A 24945-nucleotide genomic window follows, 5' to 3' on the forward strand; every position below is an offset into this window, starting at 1 on the left:
TCTGTTGGTTTAGACACGTAGTGTTGTGCGCTGTTATCAGCCATATATTGAAGCCCAGGTAATGCAGTGTCGATGTGCCTTGTGGCTGTGTGCATCGAAACTGTACCTGGTGTTGGGACATACCCGGTCTGGCGACGAACGCCGAGTAGCCTCCAGCAACACGAACGCCAGACGAACCTCTCTCTCACACACACTCGGACATACAGAGGTGGAAGAAAGAGGGGGACACTAGATTTTCCGGTGACAAACGCCCCGCCGCATGAACGGCGCCACGCGGACGAACGGCGGTTCTTTTTCCTTTCGAGCCCAAACTCGCTCGGCACCACACCTTACAACAATGGACTGGATTACATGGCTTAAATAGCCAGACGCACACCAGCTCGCTAACCAACTTCAAGCGATCTGCATGCATCCACAACTAACCACTGCACGTCCATATCCATCGCTCGTGCTGCCCGCTAACAAACCAACGATCCAACGATGCGGCCGATTTTGTAGCAGGCCAAGACGTAGCGATCACGGGCTACGCACGCCGGTCCTGATCTTCACAACCTGGTCACCATCACGCGATCGATGGCGCCTGCTGCAACAACCCTCGATCGCCATACGATCGTGAGCCAGACCACACACCGACTTGACCTAACACACACACGCACGCACGCATACAACCAAAACGCGTCGAGTACAAGATTATTCCTAACACCTGGCAAAGAAAGAAAAATCGCCGTGTACCTCGTTGGACTCCAAAATTCTGTCAAACATGAAAATAATAATGTTAGTATCTTGCTGTTATCTTCATGAACTACCATGGAAACCTGCAACGTTGTGCAAATTATCTTGAGGATAAGCAAAACATCATGTTGCTAGTGCTCCATGGTTCGGTATAGGCAAAAAAAAGCAGCGTGAAGCAAAGCACCCTGTAGACAGTATGAAGACAACAGGCAATGGACCATTCATTGCAGAGACGGGGAAAATTGCTGTGGCCTATACTGTTAGCGAACGTGTGTTCGTGCTGTCTGTACGTGCCTACTTTCTAGGACTAGCGCTGAGTTAGTTATCTGGCCAGCCGTGTATGTATAAAACCTGTGTAACCCAGATTGATGAATGTATGAGTGTTGCACGGCCTCTCTCTCTTCGCTCGCTTTGACTCCAGCATGGTATCAGTTTAATCCCGATCCGCACCTTCCGCTGCCCCACCTCTTTCCTACACTCCGCCGGCGCCATGAGCACCTCCTCGTCCGTCTCTTCCGCCGGCGACTCCTCCGATGACGAGCAGTTTGATCTTCCCGTGGCCACTCAAACCCTTCCCACCATTACGATCCAATCTCTCCGTATCCGAGACCATGTCCTCGTCATTCTCGATTACGAGAAGGAGAACTACGGCCTTTGGCGCCGCCAGTTTCTCGACGCCCTCGCCAAGTTCGGCCTCACCGACCACGTCGATGGCTCGCCGGCGCAGGCCACCTCCAATTGGGTCCTCAACGACTTCGCCATCCTCTCCTGGTACAACGCCACCGTGACTCCGTCGACCTTGGAGATCGTAGCGGAGCGCAAGGCCTCGGCCTACACCATCTGGCGCTCGATTCGCTCCCTCTTCCGCAGCAATCGGGATGCCCGGATCACATATCTCCTGGATGAGTTCCATAGCTTCATTCAAGGAGAGCTCTCGGTCGTGGACTACACCGCCAAGCTGAAGCAGATGGCGGATACACTTCGGGACCTCGGCCACCGCATCAAGGATCGCGATCTTGTCCACAACGTCCTGCGCGGCCTCGACGAGCGCTTCCAGCACGCCGTCCCGCACATGACCAGCGGTCGCCGGCCCTCCTTCATCAAGCTGCGGGCCTTCCTCCAGTTGGAGGAGCAGCGCCTCGGCCGGCAGGCGCGCGTCGCCGCCCGCACCGCTCTGCTCGCCCAAGCCTCGGCGTACTACGCGGCTCGGCCTCCGACTCCTGCGCCTGTCCCCGCCTCCTTCACCCAGGCCCTGCTCGCCCCCAACACTCACGCCGTGGGCTCTTCTTCCGGCGGCGGCTCTTCAGGCCATCGCAACAACCGACAGAAGAAAAGGAAGCAGAATCCTTCCTCCGGCGCCAGCGGCTTCTCTTCAGGCGGGGGTCCCTCCGGTGGGTTTCCCGCGGGCGCGCGCCCTCCCACCACCGTGGCCGGCACCTTCCAGGGCATCCTTGGAGCTCGCCCGCCCGCTCCGGCTGTGCCTCAGGCTCATCACGCCACGACCGCGGCCACGCCCTCACCACACTGGGACCAAGCCGCCCTCATCGCTGCACTCAACCAGATGGCTCTGCATCCTCCTTCCGCGCCTGGTGGTGAATGGGTCTTCGACAGCGGCGCCTCGTCCCACATGAGCTCCGGTTCCGGTATAACCCACTCTCCTCCCAACCCCTCCTCCCCTTCTTCCATCGTCGTCGGCAATGGCTCCCTCCTGCCCATTACCGGTGTCGGTTCCACCTCTTTTCCCACCCCTACTCGCCCTCTCTCTCTTCTTGAAATCCTCATCTCTCCCTCTCTCATTAAAAATCTAATCTCTGTTCGTGCTTTTACTCGTGACAATTCTGTTTCAATCGAATTTGACCCCTATGGCTTTTCTATTAAGGATCTGGCCACCAAGACGGTGCTTCTCCGATGTGACTCCCCCGGCGATCTTTACACCTTCGCCCCGCCACGTCACTGCCTCACCGCCGCCGTCACCTCCGACTTGTGGCACCAGCGTCTCGGCCACCCCGGCGCCGCCGTCCTCGCCAAGGCCTCCGCTCATTTCGATTTTAGCTTCAATAAAACTTCGACGAGCAATTGCGATGCATGTCGTTTAGGCAAACATACAAGGCTCCCCTTTAGTTCTTCTTCTTCCCGCACCACTTTTCCTTTCGAACTTTGTCATTGTGATTTATGGACAAGCCCTCTGTTAAGTGTATCCGGATATCAATTTTATTTGGTCATTCTTGATGATTTCACACATTATACATGGACTTTTCCCATTCGTCGCAAATCTGAAGTTCATGGTCTTCTCGTTCAGTTTTATGCGTACGTTACGACGCAATTCTCTCGCCCTATCCTCGCCCTCCAAACCGACAACGGTCGCGAATTTGATAACCACGCAAATCGTGCGCTACTCGCCTCCCATGGCACCCTCTTTCGTCTAACCTGCCCTTACACTTCACAACAAAATGGGAAGGCCGAACGGATTCTACGCACCCTAAACGATGGTGTTCGCACCCTCCTCTTGCATGCGTCCATGCCTCCACACTGGTGGGCGGAAGCCCTAGCCACATCCACCTATCTACTCAACAGACGTCCATGTAAACCCAATCTTCGTACCACCCCACATGAGCTTCTCTTTGGGACCGTGCCTGACTTCCGTCACTTGCGTGTTTTTGGATGTCTCTGCTACCCTAACCTTCTAGCCACCGCACCCAACAAATTATCCCCTCGATCCGCCGCTTGCGTTTTTTTGGGCTATCCAAACGAGCGCAAAGGATATCGTTGTTACGATCCCCTCACCAGGCGCATTATTTTTTCCAGGCACGTCATCTTCGTTGAGTCTGTTTTTCCGTTTAAAACGATTCCAAACTTACCCAACGATTCACCTGGATCAGCTCCCGATCTTCCTCCCGTCGATTACGTCGATCCGCCTGCATGGGCGCCGCCCCCACCGGCCCCTCCTGGATCGCCATCTGTTTTCCCCATGCAGCCCACGACCACTCCCTCCACTCCTCCAGCTACGTCCCAGCAGCCCACGATTCCCTCGCCTCCTGGCCCACCATCACCACCAGCCGGTCCATCCTCATCTCCCGATCCCTCCAACCATCCCACACCACCTCTTCCTCGCATGCACCCAACTGCTCATGCGTCACACCCGATGTTAACGCGTGCAAAACACGGAATTTTCCAACCAAACCCGCGTTACGCTAATCTGCATGCTTCAGTTGTCTCGCCACTTCCCACATCTGTTCGCTCTGCTCTCCAAGACCCAAACTGGCGTGCCGCGATGCAGTCCGAGTACGATGCTCTCATCGCAAACTCGACATGGACTCTCGTCCCTCGTCCCCCCGGCACTAACGTTGTCAGCGGCCTCAAATTTTTGAAGCATGCTTGCAGCTTCGGGACCACATACCCTTGTATAATCTCCATTGGTGCTCTTATTTCGGGGGTGCACCGGTGCAGCATAAGTGTAGCAGAAGCAGATCGAACTATTCCAGAGATTTCAATCCAAGTTTTTCTTTCTGAAGCTACTCCTCTCCTGTCAAGGTATGTGCATACTAGTAACAAATAGCAGCATTTTCTTAGTTTCCTTCCTCCGCGTCCTCTAATTATTCTGCCAAAAACTGCATGTAATTAAGTAGTACTAATGGTTAGCAGTGGCCAAGCACAAGCATTAGTGTGCTGTCCATGTTGACAGTGGCAACTCAGGGTGGACACGGTCCGGGCCGGTCCGGGCCCTGACCGAGCCGCCGTCTGGACCGGCCGGCGGCGGACCGGACCGGACCGGACCGAGCAGTGCTGCGGTCCGCTTTTCATGGACCGGACCGGCGGTTGGAAAGCTCGGGCCGGACCGAGAGGACCGCCCATGGCGTCGTACGGCGACGGCGAGCGGCGGCGCACGGCGACGGTGAGCTCCTGCAGGAGATTACGGGGCACGGGGAGGAGAGGAAGGAGAGAGACACAACCGTGTGCCCATCATGAGCACGTTTAAGAGGCCGGGGAGGCGAGATACATGACGACAGCGATGAATGGAGGTGGCGACGTCGCAGGAGGCGGCGGAGGTCACCTCGACCCGGGGCTGATGGAGTTCTTCGTCTGGGAGGCCCCCGAGCGAATGAATTCCAAGGGCATGTCTGTTCCTGGCAATACGCAATTAATCTCGGTGCCTGATTGCCGTTGTTTCCTGTTTTCTTTTTTCTTAAGGGTGTTTCCTATTTTGTGTCACGTTAATACCGTTTGTTTTTTGAAAGTATCACGTTAAATCTGTTGAGTCCATAGCGATTCATCATTGTAGGATCGTTGCATGTGACATAACTACCCTTTCTACAATTTGCATGTTGCAAATAAATAGGGACTGTAATGTGTATGCCCTCGTAAAAATGTACAAACTCTGATCTGGCACAGGTTAAAATCGTGGGGAGGTGTAGGATGGAAGGAACGCATCCGATCGAGCCCACCTTTCTCGTTCTTTCTGTTTCTGCTAGGTTGAATAAAAGGAAACTCCAACGTTTTAGGCAATAGAATTCATATTCCTACGAAGTAAAACGCGGACATAACTGTCTCTCCAATTACGTGGAGTGAATCGTGGAGATAACTGTCTCTCCAATAAGGTGGAGTAAATCGTGGAGATCTCTTCTACCTCGAGCCAAAGAATCCATCGCGTGAGTTCGTTCGTGCGTAAGAAACAGACGAGCTCGTTCGGTCCCGTCGAGTTAACCGAGCTAAGACCGGACCGGACCGGTCGACTTTCGGGCCGAAATTCCCAGCTCGGACCGGCCAATTTTCCCAGCGGGCCGGGACCGTTCGGTCCGGTCCATATCGGTCCACGAGCAGGCTAAAAAGCCCGCTCGCTACGTCCAGCCTGAGTGGCAACTGGCAAGAAATATGTAGTTGATGGGTTAGATTTATTCAATTTGCTGATCTGCATTAATCACGAGTCTTCTTGAAAGGTTATCCTCAATTATATTGTAACAGTCTTCCTTTCCATAACAATCAGTTATTATGGTTATCGTAAATCCTATTGCTGTAGTGTAGTAAAAGGGTCAATCAGACTGGTTACTAGTGCAATGTCTAGTTGACTTTGTTCATTTAGTATTTGGGTAAAACACCTGTCCTTGAGGGAGTTCTTTTTATGTGTGTTTGCTGTAGGTAATGGGGTTAGTAGAGCTCTGGACCTGTAAATCACAGAGAAAAATGCATCAATGTCAATAAATAAAATTGGTGTTTACTGGCAGCGGTAACAACAATTTAATAGAGATGTGGCTTCATGGACATGCATGGTATTTGTTTGTCAACATGACTGAATGACAACCAAAAATAAGGTCTCTTTGTGTCTTCTGTGTTGATTGATTTGGCTGTGTTGCTACCCTGTATGAGTCGGCTCAACTAGCCTACTGAATTCTTGAATGATTTTTGAAGACTCTGCTGGAATGACAAAATCTCCGAGAATGCCATTTAACTCCAACAAAATCTCCAAGCTGTTCCAGAACTGATGATTTATATATTTTAATGTTGTCATGGACCGAGTCAGACGCATATAACAGTTCTGTATCCACAAAGAGCTGATTATTCGTTTGTCAACATTTTGCCGCAGTGAGCAGAGGACTGAATCCGAACCTGTATAGTGATAGTGTAATCTTGGTCCAGTGGTTTTGGTTTCTTACTGGTAGGAGCTAGGGTCCTACCAGGCCTAGACCGTAGGTTGTAGGGATGGAAGGATGGATGGCGAGAGGTTGGGCGAGGCCGGCGGAGCGACAGCGCCGTGATCGCGCGTGGAGAAGGCGGCAGCGGTGAGAGAGGCGGCTAGGGTTTAGGATTTTGGCTCCCAAGGGGAGTCGCGTAATAGTTATGACTTGTTGCTTAATTCCAGTTCCTTTTTCCCTTATCTCTGCTGCTAATGAAAATAAGATAAGTTGGACTAAGCCCCTAACTAGACGCGCCCATTGGGCCTTCTCCGGCTATAAGTGACGCCCGTCATAACATCTCTCCCCGCCTGCGCAAACAGCTCGTCCTCGAGCTGGAAGTCTGAAAAATGTTGGCAAAACTCCTCAAGCGGTCCCAAGTGGCATCCTCCTCCGGAAGGCCTTGCAACTGGATCAACAAACGCCATAGCCTGCGACGCTGTTGGACCCTCAACACCTTCGCCGGTCCTGGCAAAAGGCGCCCATTGGAGGTTGGAGGGAGCACCGGCGTGGTCGCCGGCGGTTCCCCGTGGAAGGGCTTCAGCAACCCCACATGGAAGACGTCATGGATGCGGGCACCGGCCAGGAGCTGAAGGCGGTAGGCAACCTTTCCGATGTGTTCCAGCACAGAAAATGGCCCTGCGTAGTGAGGGCCCAGCTTGCGCTTCGCGCGCGGGTCGAGTGACTGCGTGGAGCGGTGAAAGAGGCGCAGCCACACCCAGTCGCCCACGGCAAACTCTGCCTCACGGTGGTGGCCGTCGTAGTATTTCTTGGACAACTGCTGGGCCTGAAGAAGTTGTTGGCGCACCTCCGCAAGGATCTCATCCCTGCTGCGAAGAAGGTCGCCAGCCGCCTTTTGCCGTCTCGGGATCAACCGGTAGGATGGGTGGGGCCGGACGGCCATAGACCACCTCAAAAGGCGTGGCGTGCAGGGCGGAGTGGTATGAAGTGTTGTAGCAGTACTCCGCCCACGCGAGCCTGCCCACCAAAGCACAGGGACGATCACATGTAACACAACGCAAATACATGGCAATCACCTTGTTGACCACCTCAGATTGGCCACCCATCTGAGGATGGAAGGCCGTACTCAGGCGCAGCTTCACACCCCCCCATCCAGAAGAGATCGCGCCAGACATGCCGAGTGAATACTGGGTCCCGATCGCTAACGATCGAAGAGGGGAACCCGTGGAGGCGGACGATGTCGTCGAAGAAGGCACGCGCCACGGAGGCGGTAGTGTAGTGATGGTCGAGCGCGATGAATTGCGCATACTTGGAGAAGCGGTCGACCACCGTAAGGATGACAGACTTGCCTCCCACCTTGGGAAGGTCCTCGATGAAGTCCATGGAGATGTTGGCCCATACCTGAGAGGGAACCTCCAGTGGCTGGAGCAGCCCGGCCGATCGCAGTGTCTCCGTCTTGTTGCGCTGACACGTCAGGAAAGACCGCACCTAATCTCGTACCAGGGCCCGGTCACCGAGGATGTAGAAATCTACACAGAGACGATGGAGGGTCTTCTGCACGCCCTCGTGGCCGGATGAGTGTGCCAGAAGAAGGACCTAGTGACGGAGGTCGCCGTGATCCGGCACGAAGAGCCGGCGCCCATGCAGGAGAAAGCCATCCGCAAAGCGCCACGGCTCCTCCAGGTCACCAGCATCGAGGCGCTGCCGAAGGATCTGAGCGTTCGGAGTGTCCGTGGTTGTGACGCCCCCAATTCAATCGTACACTAATCATACACGCAAACGTGTACGATCAAGATCAGGGACTCACGGGAAGATATCACAACACAACTCTAAAAATAAAATAAGTCATACAAGCATCATAATACAAGCCAGGGGCCTCGAGGGCTCGAATACAAGTGCTGGATTAAAGACGAGTCAGCGGAAGCAACAATATCTGAGTACAGACATAAGTTAAACAAGTTTTCCTTAAGAAGGCTAGCACAAACTGGGATACAGATCGAAAGAGGCGCAGGCCTCCTGCCTGGGGTCCTCCTAAACAACTCCTGATCGTCGCCAGTGGCCTGCACGTAGTAGTAGGCACCTCCAGTGTAGTAGGAGTCGTCGTCGACGGTGGCATCTGGCTCCTGGGCTCCGACATCTGGTTGTGACAACCAAGTAAAAGAGGGAAAAGGGGGAAAAGAGGGAGCAAAGCAACCGTGAGTACTCATCCAAAGTACTCGCAAGCAAGGAGCTACACTACATATGCATGGGTATATGTGTAAGGAGGCAATATCAGTGTACTGAACTGCAGAATGCCAGGATAAGAGGGGGATAGCTAGTCCTATCGAAGACTACGCTTCTGGCAGCCTCCGTCTTGCAGCATGTAGAAGAGAGTAGATTGAAGTCCTCCAAGTAGCATCGCATAGCATAATCCTACCCAGCGATCCTCCCCTCGTTGCCCTGTGGAAAAGCGATCACCGGGTTGTCTGTGGAACTTGTCTGGGTGTGTTTTATTAAGTATCCGGTTCTAGTTGTCATAAGGTCAAGGTACAACTCACCCGAAAAAAAAACATCCGCAAAAAAAAGGTCAAGGTACAACTCTGGGTCGTCCTTTTACCGAGGGACACAGCTATTAGAATAGATAAACTTCCCTGCAGGGGTGCACCACATAACCCAACACGCTCGATCCCATTTGGCCGGACACACTTTCCTGGGTCATGCCTGGCCTCGGAAGATCAACACGTCGCAGCCCCACCTAGGCCTAACAGAGAGGTCAGCACGCCGGTTTAACTCCTATGGCGCAGGGGCCTGGGCCCATCGCCCATTGCACACCTGCACGTTGCGTGGGCAGCCGAAAGCAGAACTAGCCCCCTTAATACAAGAGCAAGCTTATGTTCCAATCCGGCGCGCGCCGCTCAGTCGCTGACGTCTAGAAGGCTTCGGCTGATACCACGACGTAGAGTGCCCATATCTTTCCCACGTAGTTGGTTAGTGCGTATAGACCAAATGGCCAGACTCAGATCAAATACCAAGATCTCGTTAAGCGTGTTTATTGATGTAACCGCAGACACCGACCAGGGCCAGGCCCACCTCTCACCTAGGCGGTCTCAACCTGCCCTGTCGCTCCGCCACAAAGATCCACACAGAGGGCCGTCGGGACAAAGGTCCACTACTAGGGAAAAGGCTAGCAGCAGCGCGGGTTTTAGATGTATCAGTAGCGCAGGGACATGCGCTACTAATAAGGCGTTACAGTTAACATATAGCAGTAGCGCATGCTCACCGGCGCTACTGCTACACAAGTGTAGCAGCAGCGCTGTTTGCGGAAGCTCGCTACTGCTAGTAGCTCTAGTGCGTTTTACCTTGATGCGCTACTGCTACCGCGGCGCTGCTGCTAACTTTTGTACACTCGCTACTGCTAATTTAAGTAGGTTTTTTTGTTATTTTTTTGGCATATTTTTTTGTATTTGAGCAGGCTTTATAGAAGAATCTTTAGCACATAGAAATGTCATCATGATACACATACAAATGTCTGCGAGACCACAAATGTAATCATAGCATGTACATACAAATAGTCTCATCATAATCATCATCCAACACAAAGTGATATCTTGTCATCATCTCGAAAATAGCGATATATGCAAGTCTCGAATACTTGCAACTACAACAACGTCATCCATCTAAACAAAGGTATACGCAAGAAGTGCTATCACTATGAGTGAGAGCGGAACTATGCAGTACATGAGGTGGCGGTTACGAGTCCTCTCTCGCACTAGCGTGAACCTCAAGTAACTAGCTTCTCCTTCTTGTCTGCTTTTGAAGCCTTTATGGCTGGCGCCCATGAACCCATTCACTTGCGCCTGACACTCATGCCACTCGTTGTACAACCCCGGAACCTTCCCTTTGTACACGACATAGCAATTCCATCTCGCCATCAAGAAACTAGGTACCTGTTAGAGATGCATGTTCATGAAGAGGATGTACAATCATATATATGCAACAAAATATACTAGAGCAACACCGAAAAAGAAAGGATTAGCAACTAGATGCAACATACAGTATGCAAATTAATTAACTAGAGGTACGCAGGTCATCGTACGCAAACTAACAAAGTAGCGTTACGCAAGTTCGGCATGGACCGTGGACATCACAAAGTTTCATCGCTACAAGAAGTATACAAGTTCAACCGACACATATCATCATCATCGGCATCATAAATCACTAGAAGTTCCATCCTTCCATATCATCAAGGACGAACCCTAGCTTCTTGAACGGCGTGAGGTCTAGACGTTGCATGCCTATGCGAGTTCGGACGTCAGCTCGCGATATAGGGCCGTGGTGGAACATCCCCTTCTCATCGACGACTTCTTTCATGATGATCGTCGCAATGTCGCTTTGGATGCGAAAGAAGTCATCTCTAATTTTATAATCCGCTTCTCCATGAGATTCTAGCCACTTGTGGATACGATCATCATTTCTGCTGTTAATGCGAAGCTTTTGGTGATCCGTGTTGAACTGAATCATGAGATGGACGATGTAGAATCCATCCTTCTTGCTTGGTTTTGGGACATGAATGCAGGAGAAGTTAGTTTTATGCGCAAAACCCATCTTCTTGTTCCTTTGTTTCTTGATCTGCACGTGGCCACCTCTAAAGCTGAAGCCTTGAAGAGCATCATCTAGAATATTCATTATGTGGGTGTAGTCTTTTTTCTCGTAGTCTCTGGAAGGGTCAAAATACACGGCGTGGGATACTTGCGGGTAAAGAACGATAAGGACGGCGCGCCCGTTGCTGCGGTGAAAAGATACCTCAAATTATTCCCCATATGAGAGAGAAGGAATGATTGAAATGTACGAAAGGGTTGTCCGGAACTGACTTACTTTGGATGATAAGGCACGAGGACAATTTCCCGGTCCTTATTCTGTACCATGATGTTTTGGAGGTACTCCCTAGCAGTTTCACGCTCAAAGTCGCCGAGACTCAAGAAAGACTCGTTCATGTAGTACGGATCCGCCACACAGATTTGCGAGACTTCTTCACTCTTCATGACGGAGCTCATATGTAGCGCAAAAAGGCGGACGATAGTAAAATCAAGCCGCCTTGTTAGAAATATCTCAAAGATATGGTCAAACCGCAGGAAGAACACCTCCGCGGGCCATGTGTCTACGTAGCACTTCCCCTCAGGCACACGAGCCGCGTATGTCGGATATCCTGGATCCTTTGAGGCTAGTAGGCTTTTCTCAGTCGACGGCATATGGTCGTGCAGTCTCCTGAGATCCCCTGATAGTGCCTCCAGCGGTTTCGGCGGTAGCATCGGCTCGCCCGTGAGATGGAACATGACCGCACTTTTCACGGGTACACGCTCTTCAGAATGCATCGTCTGGTTGCTATGTGCTCTGGCTTGTTTGGAGACAGTTACCTTCCCCGATCTCTTCCTCTCCTTTTTCTTGGGCACACCTTCCAGACCCTTCCTTAACCCCCTGCCCTAGTGTTCCCGGGCTAAGTACTGTACGACCCTCGCGCCCGGCTAGTTGAGCCTGTGTTGAGGCGGCATCTTCAGGCATGTCCTGTGAGGATTTCATGAAGAGAGACTTTTTGCAATCCATGGTACGACCCTGCCCGGGCATATCATCCATATCCTCATTAGCAAGCTGATAGCCCGATTCGTCATATGGTTGACTCATCATATCTATGTCACAGTCATACGCGTTTGTATTGAGGTAATCCATAGGGTCGACCTCCGTCTCATCATCCATTCTCTGTTCTACAGGAGAAATTACATCAGCCAGTACTATTGCACCCCCTTCATCATGTCGTCCGCCGCTCTCACCCGACACTACAGGAGCTGGTAATTGCATAGGCGGGGTGGTGGTCTTCGCACATGCTTGTTGATGTGTGGTAGTTATTGGTGTGCTCTCGGCCGGCTCCAGACGAATAAGATTCTTCGGCCATAGCAGCACCCAATTCTTGCAGCTTCCAATCCGCGGCGGGGTCTCGTCGTCCACTCCCACATGCTGTACCGGAGGAGGAAAATCCTCGTGCCCCGATTTCACACTGGTCAAGCTAACCCTGAAGTGCTCAGCGGGGATCGGCTGGTTGTGGAACGTGCGTTGAGAGGGGTCCATTATCATCCCCTGTCCCACGTCCACCTTCTGGCCTTTGATCAAGTAGAGTATGGTGCACGGGGTTTCTTTCGCCTGCAAACACATATGTCTGTGGCGTAAAACAACCGAAAGGCAACAAAAATGGAATTATATATATATATATATATATATATATATATATATATATATATATGTTGGTGCGACATGTAATTACCGTGATGGCGTCGAGCTCAGCCAAAGACGAAGGCCCACCTAGCGCACGTGAGACTGAGGACGGGCTGCTATGAGTGGGAGCGGCTGCGAGAGGAGGCCCGGTTGCGTGAGCAAGTGATGGTGCGATGGTGTTGTTGTTCATGGAGTTGCTCCTGACGAAACCGGGCATCGGGAAATCATGTGCCGTCTTGTCTGGATTTTCCTTCGCCCAGTTGATGATAACTGGAACCAAGTTAGTAGCAAAATCATTTCTGCAGGCAGTTACAGCTGCATTGACTGCCTGCTGTAGCAACTCATATTTGTCCTCGGATGATTTTTCGCGTCCTCAGCTGCTTTTTTCTCGACCACAAGCTTCACCTTCGCGTCGATGTCCGCCTGACTAAACTTCATTTTCAGCTTCTTGGCCTCCGGGCCCTCGTTGTAAAACACCTTCCACGTGGCGCCGTCTCCAGCGCCGTGCACACGACCATATTGCGGCCGCTGATCCAAAGGGAGTCCCTTAAGTACGTTCAAGGCCCGGTTGAGAGGGGTGTCCCACTTGGGCCTCATCGGAGAAGTAGGGCTTTCGGCTGCAAGCTGGTGTTGCTTCTCCAGTAGTCTAATCAATTTCCTCGTGATCTTGTCCGTGTAAAAAACCTTTTTCTCCTTGTCCCACTTGTAGCGGGCCCTGATGAAGTCATGCTCCAAGGGGTTGGTGAACTTCGCGAAGGGGTCTGGGAGACCCGCGGCTTCACGTTCCGCGTCCTCCTTATCACATATGGGCCTTTTACCGAGGTAGCCACGGCTTCCGAGGCGATGCTTCCCCGTGTTCCTTTGCTGAAGGCTCTTGAATTTCCCAGCCTTAGCCTTGGCTGCCTCGCTAGCGCAAGTGTCCTTGAACTTTTCGAACTCCTCTTCCGTAAGTGTCGGATTTTCCTCCAGAATCTTGGGCAGGGGTTCATCAGCCTCAATAGCTCGTTTCACCCTCGTTTTCCAGGAGGCCAAATCATTGTTGAACATGCCCATGGTGTGATTGTTAATCTTTTTCATCTTCGGATCATCCCACGGTTGTTCTATGTTATCATCCCGGTCGGGGAACTTGAATCTCTTGTGCAACTTTGTTAGGAGCAACTGCGTCAAATGTTCTTTACTCCTTAAGTCATCGTCGTTGATGCTCGCGCATTCCTGTAGGATGCATCCTACTTGGTTCCCATAGCACTTGCGAGGTTCTTCCGGCTCTAACGGCTCAAACTTGCCAAGTGCCATCTTTGTGATCACAAGTCGTCCAATCCCTAGTTTGTTAGGTTTTCGTATCCTCTGCTTCTTATGCTTCCTCTTTTCGGTAGCGGCATCGGGGCCGGTACCTTCCCCGCCGGTACCTTCCCCACCGGTCTCGGTGCCGCCATCGGTGTCGGCGCTGTCGGTGTCGATGTCGGCGTCAGTACCATCATCGAGGCTGACCTGCAAACCTTGCTTAGCAGTCAAATAGTCGAGGTACTCTTGTTCACCCTCATAATCCATCTCGTCTGCATCTTGGTCAGAAGGCCCAGTTTCTTTGTTGTTCGACATGTTTCCTATGATTAAGTGTCCTCATTTATTTCTAAAAGTATGAATAAATGAGAAATGACATAAAAAGAAATCTATGTGCCAACACTCGATATGCCAACTATGTAGCACAAAATCATGCCTTTATTCACGGGAAATTTCGACATGACCTTTGCTAAAAAATGGACATATCGAGCGCATGAAATTCACCGGAACGGAAATGAATCAACATTCCGGCGTAACATAGGCCACTCGGATCATTTACCAAACATGACATGTCCAAAACATGACATGTGCACATATCACATGTTCAGTTCAAATTTGCACATATCACATGTCCAGTTCAAATTTTGAAACCTAGCTAAATTCATAACTAAATAGATAACCTAATTAACATACTTCCCTAACTAAAACCTAATTAAATTAACCGAAGAACCCTAGCGGGAACGATGGGAGTAAACATGGGAGTGATGGTCCATCATGGAGTAAGAGCTTGCCAGCGGGAACGAACGAAGACAAATCAGGAAGAGAAGGAGAAGAGAAAGAAGTCACCAGCCCCCTAAAGAAAATTCAAGATGATACAAATGGAGGTGCGAAAGGAAGTGAGTTGGTGTTTGAAGAAAAGAAGCAGCCAGGGGAGACTACCTATACAAAGTTGAATCCTAGGTCCTGTAAAAAGAATTCACAACCTGCAGACCCTGGTTTGGTGACTCAGGAAAAGGAAATGCCAAAAGCAAGCTCAAGGACAATGGAAATTGGTCAAGGAGAGAAGGAGATGGGCCAGCTAATGGAAGATGAACATATCAAGAAAGGCAATAAGGGAATCATGTCAGGTAAAAGCCAGAAGATTGACACCTTTAAATGGTATGAGAGATCTAAAGAGAAGAACCAAAAAAACAGTCTCATGAGACTATACTAAAGAAGAGAAATGCTGATCTGGTGGATGTAGACCTAGAGGTAGAGATACTAAAGAAAGCCAGAATGGAAGTAGATGGGGAGGTTGTCGCAGACAGGGAGAAGGAAGGAAACCCAAAGTCAAACGGAGAAAACGCTGGGCTGCAGGGACATCCCGGTAAATCAAAATGATAATAACAACTTGGAACTGCCGGGGACTTCTGGATCTCCAAAAGCAGGAGGACCTTGATATCTGATACGTCTCCAACGTACCTATAATTTTTTATTGTTTTGTGTTGTTATATTATCATTCTTCGATGTTTTACAATCATTTTATAGCAACTTTATATCATTTTGGGACTAACCTATTGACATAGTGCCTAGTGCCAATTGTTGTTTTTTACTTCGCAGAAAGTCAATACCAAATGGAGTCCAAATGCGGCGAAACTTTTTGGTGATTTTTCTGGACCAGAATGCACCTGTTGGGCTAAAGAAGTACCAGAGGGGGGCTCCGAGGGGATCACAACCCACCTAGGCGCACCTGGGGGCCCAGGCGCGTCCTAGTGGGTTGTGCCCACCTCAGCCGCCTCCCGCACCACCTCTTTGCTCTATAGATACCCCAATATTCCAGAAGCCCTAGGGGAGTCAACAAAAAACAATTCCAGCCGCCACAAGTTCGAGAAACCACTGATCCAATCTAGATACCATCATAGAGGGGTTCATCATCCTCATTGGTGCCTCTCCGATGTTGCGTGAGTAGTTCATTGTAGACCTACGGGTCCGTAGTTAGTATCTAGCTGCCTTTCTCTCTCTCATTTGATTCTTAATACAATGGTCTCTTGGAGATCTATCTCGTGTAACTCTTTATTGCGGTGTGTTTGTTGGGATCCCATGAACTTTGAGTTTATGATCAGATCTATGTTTTTATCCATGAAAGTTATTTGACTATTTTGATCTCTTATATGCATGGTTACTAATAGCCTCGTATTTCTTATTTGAATCTTTGATTTAGTTAGGCCGACTAGATCGATTTTTCTTGCCATGGCAAGGGGTGCTTTGTGATGGGTTCGATCTTACGATGCTCAATCCCAGTGACAGAAGGGGAAATGACACGTATGTATCGTTGCTATTAAGGATAACAAGATGGGGTCTATTCCTACATGAATAGATCTTGTCTACATCATGTCATCATTCTTATTGCATTACTCTGTTTCTCCATGAACTTAATAGACTAGATGCATACTGGATAGCGATCGATGTGTGGAGTAATAGTAGTAGATGCACGCAGGGGTTGGTCTATTAATCTTGGATGTGATGCCTATATAATGATCGTTGCCTGGATATTGTCATAATTATTCAAAGTTCTATCAATTGCCCAACCGTAATTTGTTTACCCACCGTATGCTATTTTTCTCGAGAGAAGCCACTAGTGAAATCTATGGCTCCCAGGTCTCTTCTTTATCATATTTTCCTTCCGAGATCTATTTTTGTTCGCTTTTATTTTATGATCTATATTATCAAAAACCCAAAAATACCTCGCTGAATTTTATTTGCTTTTATTTGCATCTATCAATCTACTACAATTTTATCTCGTCAACTTGACAATTTAAGGCACCGTTACCCGAAAGGGATTGACAACCCCTTTAACACCTCGGTTTGCATGTATTTGTTATTTGTGTGCAGGTACCGTTTACGTAGTGTTGCATGGTTCTCCTACTAGTTTGATAACCTTGGTCTCATCACTGAGGGAAATACCTACCGTAGTTGTGCTACATCATACCTTCCTCTTTGGGCAAATACAAACGTTGTTCAAGCCGCATCAAAAGGAATTTCTGGCATCGTTGCCGGGGAGACATCATCACTACTACAGGAATTAGCTTTGGTAACACATCCCGGTAACACAAGAAAACATGTGTTACTGGTTGAAATCCCGGTCAGACAAAATTTGTGTCCAAACCTAAGTTGTAACACGTTCTGTGGGAAGTGTTACGATGTTGTAACACATATTCCACATATGTCGAATGTGTTACAGTGTTGTAACACATTATTTAAGCCGGTTGAGAGAGTGTTACAAGATTGTAACACATACATGATATGCAATGTTGTGTTACAAGTTTGTAACACATAGGTGATCTACGTAGGTAAATGTTACACACGTAATAATATTGGATTGAATTTTTCTTTCTTGTCATGAGAAGACTTGTTGCAAGATGCATGCGATCAATTATTAGGTCGATCCCGTCGTAGCACGTGGCCTCTGAGGTAATAGTTATGGGCTTGTGCCATTCACATGTTAGCTACGTATAGAATTTTAGAGGATGCGTGTTTGATTACTGGTGGGATATATTAGGATAAAATAATTGGCGTAGCCCACCTACCAAAGCCCAGAGAAAGTAGGACTCAAACTATAGCAGCTGACTTTTTCCTGTAAGTTCTTCTAAAAAAGATATTTCCCTGTACAAAATTCTAAAAAAGATTATTTTCCTTTACGTGGGTACGTATGACCCTATTTTCTAAGACTGGATGAGAGTGCAAACTCAAAGTTTTGTCCTTTGTACTTTGTGTGTGTTCGTAATCTTAATATGTTTTCTGCTACCAAAATTTGTTAAAATTAAAAGGTGTGCTAGCTACTTTTAAGTAATTTTGGACTTAATTAATTTAATATGCTTTGAAGATTTATTGATCCATATTTTTATTATAAAGTATAAAAGTATGTTGACGTGTTGTATTTGGGAAGCGGTTTTCGATCAAAGGTATACTGTATGTTGACATGTTATATCTGTGACTTTTTTATTAGTTGGACCACCCTGATCCAGAATTCGATACTATTTCGTGTAATTGGAATAATGAAAACCTAAATTTGAATGCATTTTAATAGCTGGGTTCAAAGAGCAAAAATCATGAGAAAGCTGAGTGTCGTTGGTAGAACACTGAACTTTCTACTTGGTACAGAATCTGCCTTCAGCCTTCGGAGAAAAAGACTTCAATCAACATTGAACTTTCATCTTGCACATGAGAGTCTAGTCTTTTAACCATCTAATCTAATCATCAGCAAGAGAATTATATGTAGAGAAACTAAAACATATATACTGCTTCAGGATAGATTCAGACTTTAAAAAAAATGGCAACATGTGATCGCAAAACAAGATTTTTGAACACTGCAAGAGTATGCCAATTCTGAACTGTTAACCAATGTATACAAAAATAAAGTTCCAAAGAAGCTGCGTGTATCTCAATTCTGAACTGTTGTTGACCAAAGTACAAAATGATGTTCCAAACAAGCATGTGGTGTCGCAGATGACCGAATTACCAAGCATGAATATAAGAGTATACTATGTTTTGACCAACACATGGTCTTACACAACAGTATATCACCAAGCAAGTTGGTCAAGTAGTCAGCAGAAAGCCAGCAAGCAGAAAAGAGTAGGCTGTTTTGTACTAACACAAAGCACACAGCCAACCACCCCCTCCATGCCTCCATGTAGCATGCAGTCTGAACCTGTAGCATGCAGCCAAAATAATTCAAAACACGAACAAGAAAATAGAAGAGACATTTTGTGCTACTTTTATCACTAAATTTCGTATTTGATATGAAAGTGTCAACCCAACATAAAAGAAAGAATGCACAAAACATAATTGAAGAACAGAAAGATTGAACAACAAATTATATAGAGGTAAAAACACATCTTGCAAATTGAATATGGAAACACAAGAACATATTGCTACTAACCTCAGTTATTCTTCGTTGATCGAAGCATTATTAGCATCCACTATTGTCCCCTCAACGTCTGTTCTAACCCAATGTTCTTCATTGTTCTTTATTTTCAAACTCTCTCCAAGCTGTGAAACATGGAATGGCTCATTTTCTATCTGCGCTTCCCGTTCCAAGTTGCCTAAGTCATATACATCACTAGGCTTTGGCAACTTCATTACCACAGACCAACCTGGATTCAATTCATCTTCCACATAGAAAACTTGATTCGCCTGGTTAGGGAAAATAAAAGGCTCATGCTCAATCTTTTCTCCTTTGTGTATTAGATGTGAGAAGTTGACAAGTGTGTAACCGTACTTGTCTTTTTTCATTCCTGTTTCTGAGAACACATTAACCCATTCACATTTAAACAACACCACTGAAAACTGTCCAGATTAGTTTAGCTCGACAATATCAATTACCCTCCCGTAGTACGTCACATCACGTAAAACAGGATTGGCATCATGTGCTGAAGCATAACTAGAAGTTTTTGCAGTTACCATGACTCCACTATTTTGTGTCTCTTTATCCAAGCGTTTAGGCCTAAAATGGTAGCCTCAGGAGTTGAAAGCGCAATATCTTTTGGCTGCATTAACTGGGCCCCGGGCGAGCAATCTAATATCCTTTTCAATGTTGTGGATGCCATTTTCCTTCTCCAATTTCTTCATCTGAATATTTAGAATTTGATTACAACTAAATGTAGTGATACGTGTATAGTATATGCAAAATATGGCACTTACATGAGCTTGGAACCATTCGTGGAACTTATCATTTTGAATCCTCTCGACAACATCAGGGTTTAAATTGCGTCCATTAGTGATCTCATCAGCATGAGCCCTGCAAAGTAATTCATAAACAAAGGTAAAGTAGGGGAAAAGGGTAACTAAGACAATTTATAAGCATGAGATATTACCTAAGGTATGAATTCACATCAGAGCAATTGGACAAGACATATCTATGTGCCTGTACTTTTGCCACACCGCTCAGTACATAATTCCTAGGCTTTCCAAGTGGATTGCCAGAATGTGGAAATAATCTTGATCCATGTGCAATATCATGATGCCCAACCCACTCGTCGTTATCTTCGTTCTGCGAAGGCAAGTTATGTTTGGTCTCAAAACCGACAATATATCTTGAACAGAATGTCATGCACTCATCTGCCAAAAATGCTTCAGCGATAGATCCTTCGGGACGAGCTTTGTTACAGACATTTGACTTCAGCTTACCTATATACCTACATAAACACAAACAGAAGGAAGAAGAAAATTATTGAAGAATATTTTCCTGCAAAGATATGTAATGCATCCCCATATTTATATAAGAAGCTACCATACCTTTCCACAAACCACATCAAACGGTAGCACACTGGACCACCTATTTTTTCCTCCGTTGCTAGATGCATAACCAAATGCACCATAACAGTGAAAAAACCTGGTGGCAATATTCTCTCCATATGACATAATGTCATTATCATTCGCTCCTCCAACTTCTCAAGATCGCTGATGTATAGGACTTTTGCACTCACTTCTCTAAAATACCCACACAGGTCGAACAACACAGATGTGACATGATCTGGGAGTAGACCTCGAATAGCAAGTGGTAGAAAGTGTTGCATTAGTATATGACAATCATGACTTTTAAGGCCTGAGATTCTCCCTTGAACAACATTTGCACATCTTGAGACGTTTCCTGAAAACCCATTCGGACCCCTTGCACCATGAAGGACTTTGCAAAATTGTTGCTTCCCTTCTTTAGATAGGTTGTAGGAAGCAGGTGGCAGATAATACTTATCATTAGGTTTTTTTTGTGGATGCAGCTCTCGTTTAATGTTCATGTGCTGTAGGTCTTGTCGTGCCTTTAAATTATCTTTGGATTTGCCTTCTATTCCTAGAAGTGTTCCATATATGTTTTCACATACGTTCTTCTCAATATGCATGATATCAAGATTGTGACGAAGTAAATTGAAGTCCCAATAAGGCAAATTGAATAGGCCACTGACACACTTCCATGTTTTGGATTTCTGAAAATCTGAAATTGATTTTATTTGATCTACAACTCTAGTTTCTGCATAAGCACTAGGTGCCGCTCTATGTTCTTCAGATCCATCAAACGATCTAGCATCAAAACGGAATTTGTGATCTGGGGGCAGAAATCGGCGATGCCCCATGAAACAGTACTTCTGCCCATATTTCAAGCGTTTAGAACATGTTTCATCACGACATGGAAAACAACCAAACTCACCATTTACGCTATATCCTGCAAAGAGAGCTAGCCCGGGGTAGTCACTCACGGTAGACAACACAACAGCATAAAGTTGAAACATCTCACCTCGAGATGCATCATATGTATGTGTTCCTACCATAAACAGCTCGGTTAGTTCTTCATAAACTGGTTGCATGAATACATGGAAATTCTTTCCAGGGTAAGTTGGACCAGGAATAAGCAGAGTGAGCATAAGAGAAGATGCCTTCATGCACAACCATGGTGGAAGGTTATTGGGTACTAGGACAACAGGCCAGCAACTATGTTTACTATTCAGCTTACCAAACAGATTGAATCCATCAGCTGTGATTATGAATCTAATATTTCGAGAATCTGATCTGATGTGCTTACACTTAGAGTCAATCTCCTTCCATGCCGCTGAATCAGCTAAATGTCGCAATGCTCCATCTTTTATGCGTTCCTCATCATGCCATCTTAATGCTATAGCAGTTTCCTTGTGCATAAAAAGCCTCTTAAGCCTTGGCTTAATAGGGAAGTACCGGAGCACCTTCTTCGGGGTTGCTTTTTTCCTTTCCTTGTTAGTTAGCACGGTTTTATCAGGTTTGTTTTTCCACCTTGATGCTCCACATACTGAGCAAAAGTCATCATTAGCCTTCTCTTTCCAAAAAAGCTGACAATCTTTTTCACAAACATTAATTCTCTCATAACTAAGCCCAAGCTTTCCAATGATCTTCTTGGCCTCGGCAAAAGTTCCAGGTAAATTCTTGCCATTTGGAATTGCTTGTTGTAGAACTGCTAGCAAATCATTTATAGATTTATTACTCCACTTGTTACTGGATTTTATGTTGAACAGAAGCACAAGGAAAGAAAGTTTTGATAGTTCACACCCGTCCCACAAAGGTACATCTGCATCTCTCAACAAGTCATAAAAAGATTGGGTTTCAGGATCTGGTCCATGTTCTGGAGGGTTTGGGTCATCGAAGTCATTCACTTGAGACCCATTATCTATGTTCCCGAAAACATCATGGACTAGCTGGCGCATATTAGAGTTTATGCCTTCCTGTTTTGACCTTTTTCGTTTGTTAGAGGAGATGTATCCTGCAGTTTCACCATGACAACCCCAAACTGTGTATCCAAGTAGCATTCCATTACACACCAAATGATCATATACGGTGTCTCGCTTCAACAAGTTCCTATTGACACATCTGACGCATGGACAATGGATCTTGGCATCTGAACTTTTTCCAGTGTATGCAAAATCAAGGAAACCATCTACGCCAGCCAAGTAGTCTGCACTTGGTCTACGAGAACTGAGTAACTTTTTAATGGCTGTTAGATCCATCGACTCGCTGTGTTAAAGTAGCAAATGTCATTAGTGAATTTATTATAATGCTAAAAAGTTGAAATTGTATTGAACCATCAGTACTTTCAAACAGCTAATTTATTATAATACATAATTAATTTCGCACTGATGGCATCAACGCAAAATACATGGTTGTGCCTTTTATGACAGAGGTAATAAAATTGTCTGTTCTAATGGTTGCAGACAGAGGATTGGGGTTCTCAGGAATACATCCTGATCTAAATGATAATGTTGCAGCATGCATATTGATTTCTGAATAATTTTGTAATACTGAGCTAAGCCAAAGTCGACATCATATTCTGCAGTATGCGTTGTGACTCACAACGCTCTAAATGCAAGATTTCATTTGCAGCTCTAACAGCACAACAAGGCATTGAGATGTGGCAGGTTAGTTTTTCACAAGTTATGGGAAACACAATTGGCACTGTGTGAAGGCAATGGAATTCTGAATTCTGAACATTATGATCCAGCGATATACCCAGTACTATTATGTAATGCAACGCGTCGTGTGGTCCTTTAAAGACAAAATTAAAAGAGAGGCACAGCAGCGAGTTCTGAAGCTCGATCTCTCAAACCTTAGCTGCCGTGGTCTGACGACGTGGAGAAGTGGCGGCCCCCGCCGCCAGATTGTGGAGAAGCAGCGTCCAAGGTAATGGTCGAGCGGAGGCGATGTCCTGCACTCCCGCCGTCTCCCAGATCTTGCGGCCGGTGGATGAGTGGATTCGAGCGCCGATAGGAGGCGGCGTGGGCTGTGGACTAGAGCGGCGGGTGGAGGTATGGAATCGAGCGGATGGGACGCTGGGTGTGGACTCGAGCGGCGGCGGCGCGGTTTCTCTGTGGCGGCGATGCGGCCAGCGGCCAGCGCTCGGGTTGGGCGGCGGCGGAACAGGGGATCGAGGTAAGAGATGAGGAACGAATCGATAAAGGTTTTTTTTGTGGTGTTTTCTTTTTGGGAAATTATTATACAACTCAACCGGCTGATTGAAGCTTCGTGTCGGTCGTGCAGGAGCCGTCCAACTCTAATCATGCGTGCGTGTGCCCACCTCCCAAAGCTTGTTGCCACGTCTCTTTTCTCTACAAGTTTCTTATATCCCGTACGTGTCAAAAAGAGGTTTCTTATCCGTATAGCAGCTGTCTTTTTTTAACACAGATGCAAGTACTCATATACACGCGCATACTCTCATCCCTTTGAACATACAGACGCACATCTTACTCCTATGAGCACCTCCGAAAGACTAAGCCGACATATCATCTTGAAGTTTACGAAGTCACCATACGCACCTCATCGTCGACCGGAACGTCTCCTCCCACTGAATGCGTATCACTGAAAATCCTGAAAGTCCTTCTAATCATCCAATCACAAGTTGGTTCGTATAACAGTTGTCTTTTATCATGTATGTACACGTTCTTGTATTGGCGCGCGGCTCATGTACATGCCAATCACACATAAGTAATCGATTGGGACCAAATTGTATTACAAGCAAGTACATTTATTTTAGTATAAGTTGATTAAAAATGGATTTGGGTCAATCGAATTTCATGGGAAGGACGCGTGGCGAAGCACGAGGTAGTCACTGTAGCACCGAGGCAAGTTATAGCGAGGCATGGAGACACCGATAAGACCTTGGCCAGAAACAAGTGTAGCGCGCGACAGTCGGCGAAGGCAAGTCCGAAACTTGACGGTTCTGATGAAAGGGGTGCAGACCCGCTTGGAAAAATTATTGTGGTTCCCTGGTTTAAAGGGATGGCCGGGGACGATGGTGAGGGGAGGCCGGGGCTGCGAGGCTGGCGTGGGAGCACCACGGGAGACAGAGGCTAGCGATTTATCCAAGGGTCTGTGGCGCGTTTTGGCGAAGAAGATGAGCAACAAAGGTAGGATGTTGTACAATGCCATCTGGGCGTTGATTTTGCATTAAATGACTCAAAAAATGAATCAACCGATCCAAAAACACCTTGTAGTCGAAAGATCTCTAACCTATCCTTTATAAGAAAATTGATCAAAATAGAACAGTTAGTTCTCACTTGAATAACACTTAAAATCACATGGCTGATTCATGGGGTGGTACTAGCCAATTGATGCCTACCGCAACTTTTCTTTTTTGGTGGGGGGGGGGGCGGATTTGTGGTGGTTGAAGTGAACCTGTCGGTTTAGAGCAAACATTGTTTTCAACTACCCGTGTAAGACCTAGCCAGCCGCCGCCTCCCTAAAAAGTCATGGGGCGGAGTCGATCCCGACCCTTGGCGGTGGTAGGGCTCTGTTTTGAAATCTTTTTTCGAGTCTTGTTAGGGTTCGTGTCCTGTTCTGGTGCGTTGGTTTTATGGGGCCTTAGCCTGACGACTTTCTGACTGACTACTACAGGAAGGTTTGCCTCGCTCCGGCAAGGGAGGGGCGATGACAACGGCGCACCTTCGGCTCGCTTCAGTGCTTATAGGCGTCTCAGTGCCTTATTTACATTCCATCAATTAAATCACATACACAACTTGGTAAATATAAACCAGTCATTGGTTCGGAGGTTCCTTGCTCTCTCACCGTCAGGGTC

General features: G+C 47.4%; 2 protein-coding genes across 2 annotated transcripts; one reads left to right on the forward strand and one right to left on the reverse strand.

Annotated features, from left to right (window-relative positions):
- The first annotated feature begins 1005 nt into the window (after positions 1–1005).
- On the forward strand, positions 1006–2964 carry LOC123083506 (uncharacterized). The gene is made up of 2 exons (XM_044505537.1): positions 1006–2375; positions 2612–2964. Exons 1-2 carry the CDS (start codon positions 1223–1225, stop codon positions 2644–2646), a joined length of 1188 nt encoding a protein of 395 aa, XP_044361472.1. The 5' UTR covers positions 1006–1222; the 3' UTR covers positions 2647–2964.
- Positions 2965–19136: 16172 nt separating this feature from the next.
- Positions 19137–23333, reverse strand: LOC123088476 (uncharacterized). The gene is made up of 5 exons (XM_044510683.1): positions 22981–23333; positions 20154–22391; positions 19733–20053; positions 19560–19656; positions 19137–19487 (listed from the first exon to the last, which is right to left on the reverse strand). The coding sequence occupies exons 2-5, from the start codon at positions 22382–22384 to the stop codon at positions 19377–19379; spliced, it is 2760 nt and encodes a 919-aa protein (XP_044366618.1). The 5' UTR covers positions 22385–22391; positions 22981–23333; the 3' UTR covers positions 19137–19376.
- Between the last annotated feature and the right edge of the window lie 1612 nt (positions 23334–24945).

Source organism: Triticum aestivum, chromosome 4A (assembly GCF_018294505.1).
Source record: "Triticum aestivum cultivar Chinese Spring chromosome 4A, IWGSC CS RefSeq v2.1, whole genome shotgun sequence".
Classification (NCBI taxonomy): domain Eukaryota; kingdom Viridiplantae; phylum Streptophyta; class Magnoliopsida; order Poales; family Poaceae; genus Triticum; species Triticum aestivum.

Excerpts from the sequence above, each read along its gene's own strand:
- LOC123083506 (XM_044505537.1), top strand. The coding sequence starts at position 1,223 with ATGAGCACCTCCTCGTCCGTCTCTTCCGCCGGCGACTCCTCCGATGAC. Across the intron at positions 2,376-2,611 it reads CCACATGAGCTCCGGTTCCG|GATCTGGCCACCAAGACGGT; the intron begins GTATAACCCACT and ends TTTTCTATTAAG.
- LOC123088476 (XM_044510683.1), bottom strand. The coding sequence starts at position 22,384 with ATGGATCTAACAGCCATTAAAAAGTTACTCAGTTCTCGTAGACCAAGT. Across the intron at positions 20,054-20,153 it reads TTGATGTGGTTTGTGGAAAG|GTATATAGGTAAGCTGAAGT; the intron begins GTATGGTAGCTT and ends GTGTTTATGTAG. Across the intron at positions 19,657-19,732 it reads GATGTGAATTCATACCTTAG|GGCTCATGCTGATGAGATCA; the intron begins GTAATATCTCAT and ends ATTACTTTGCAG.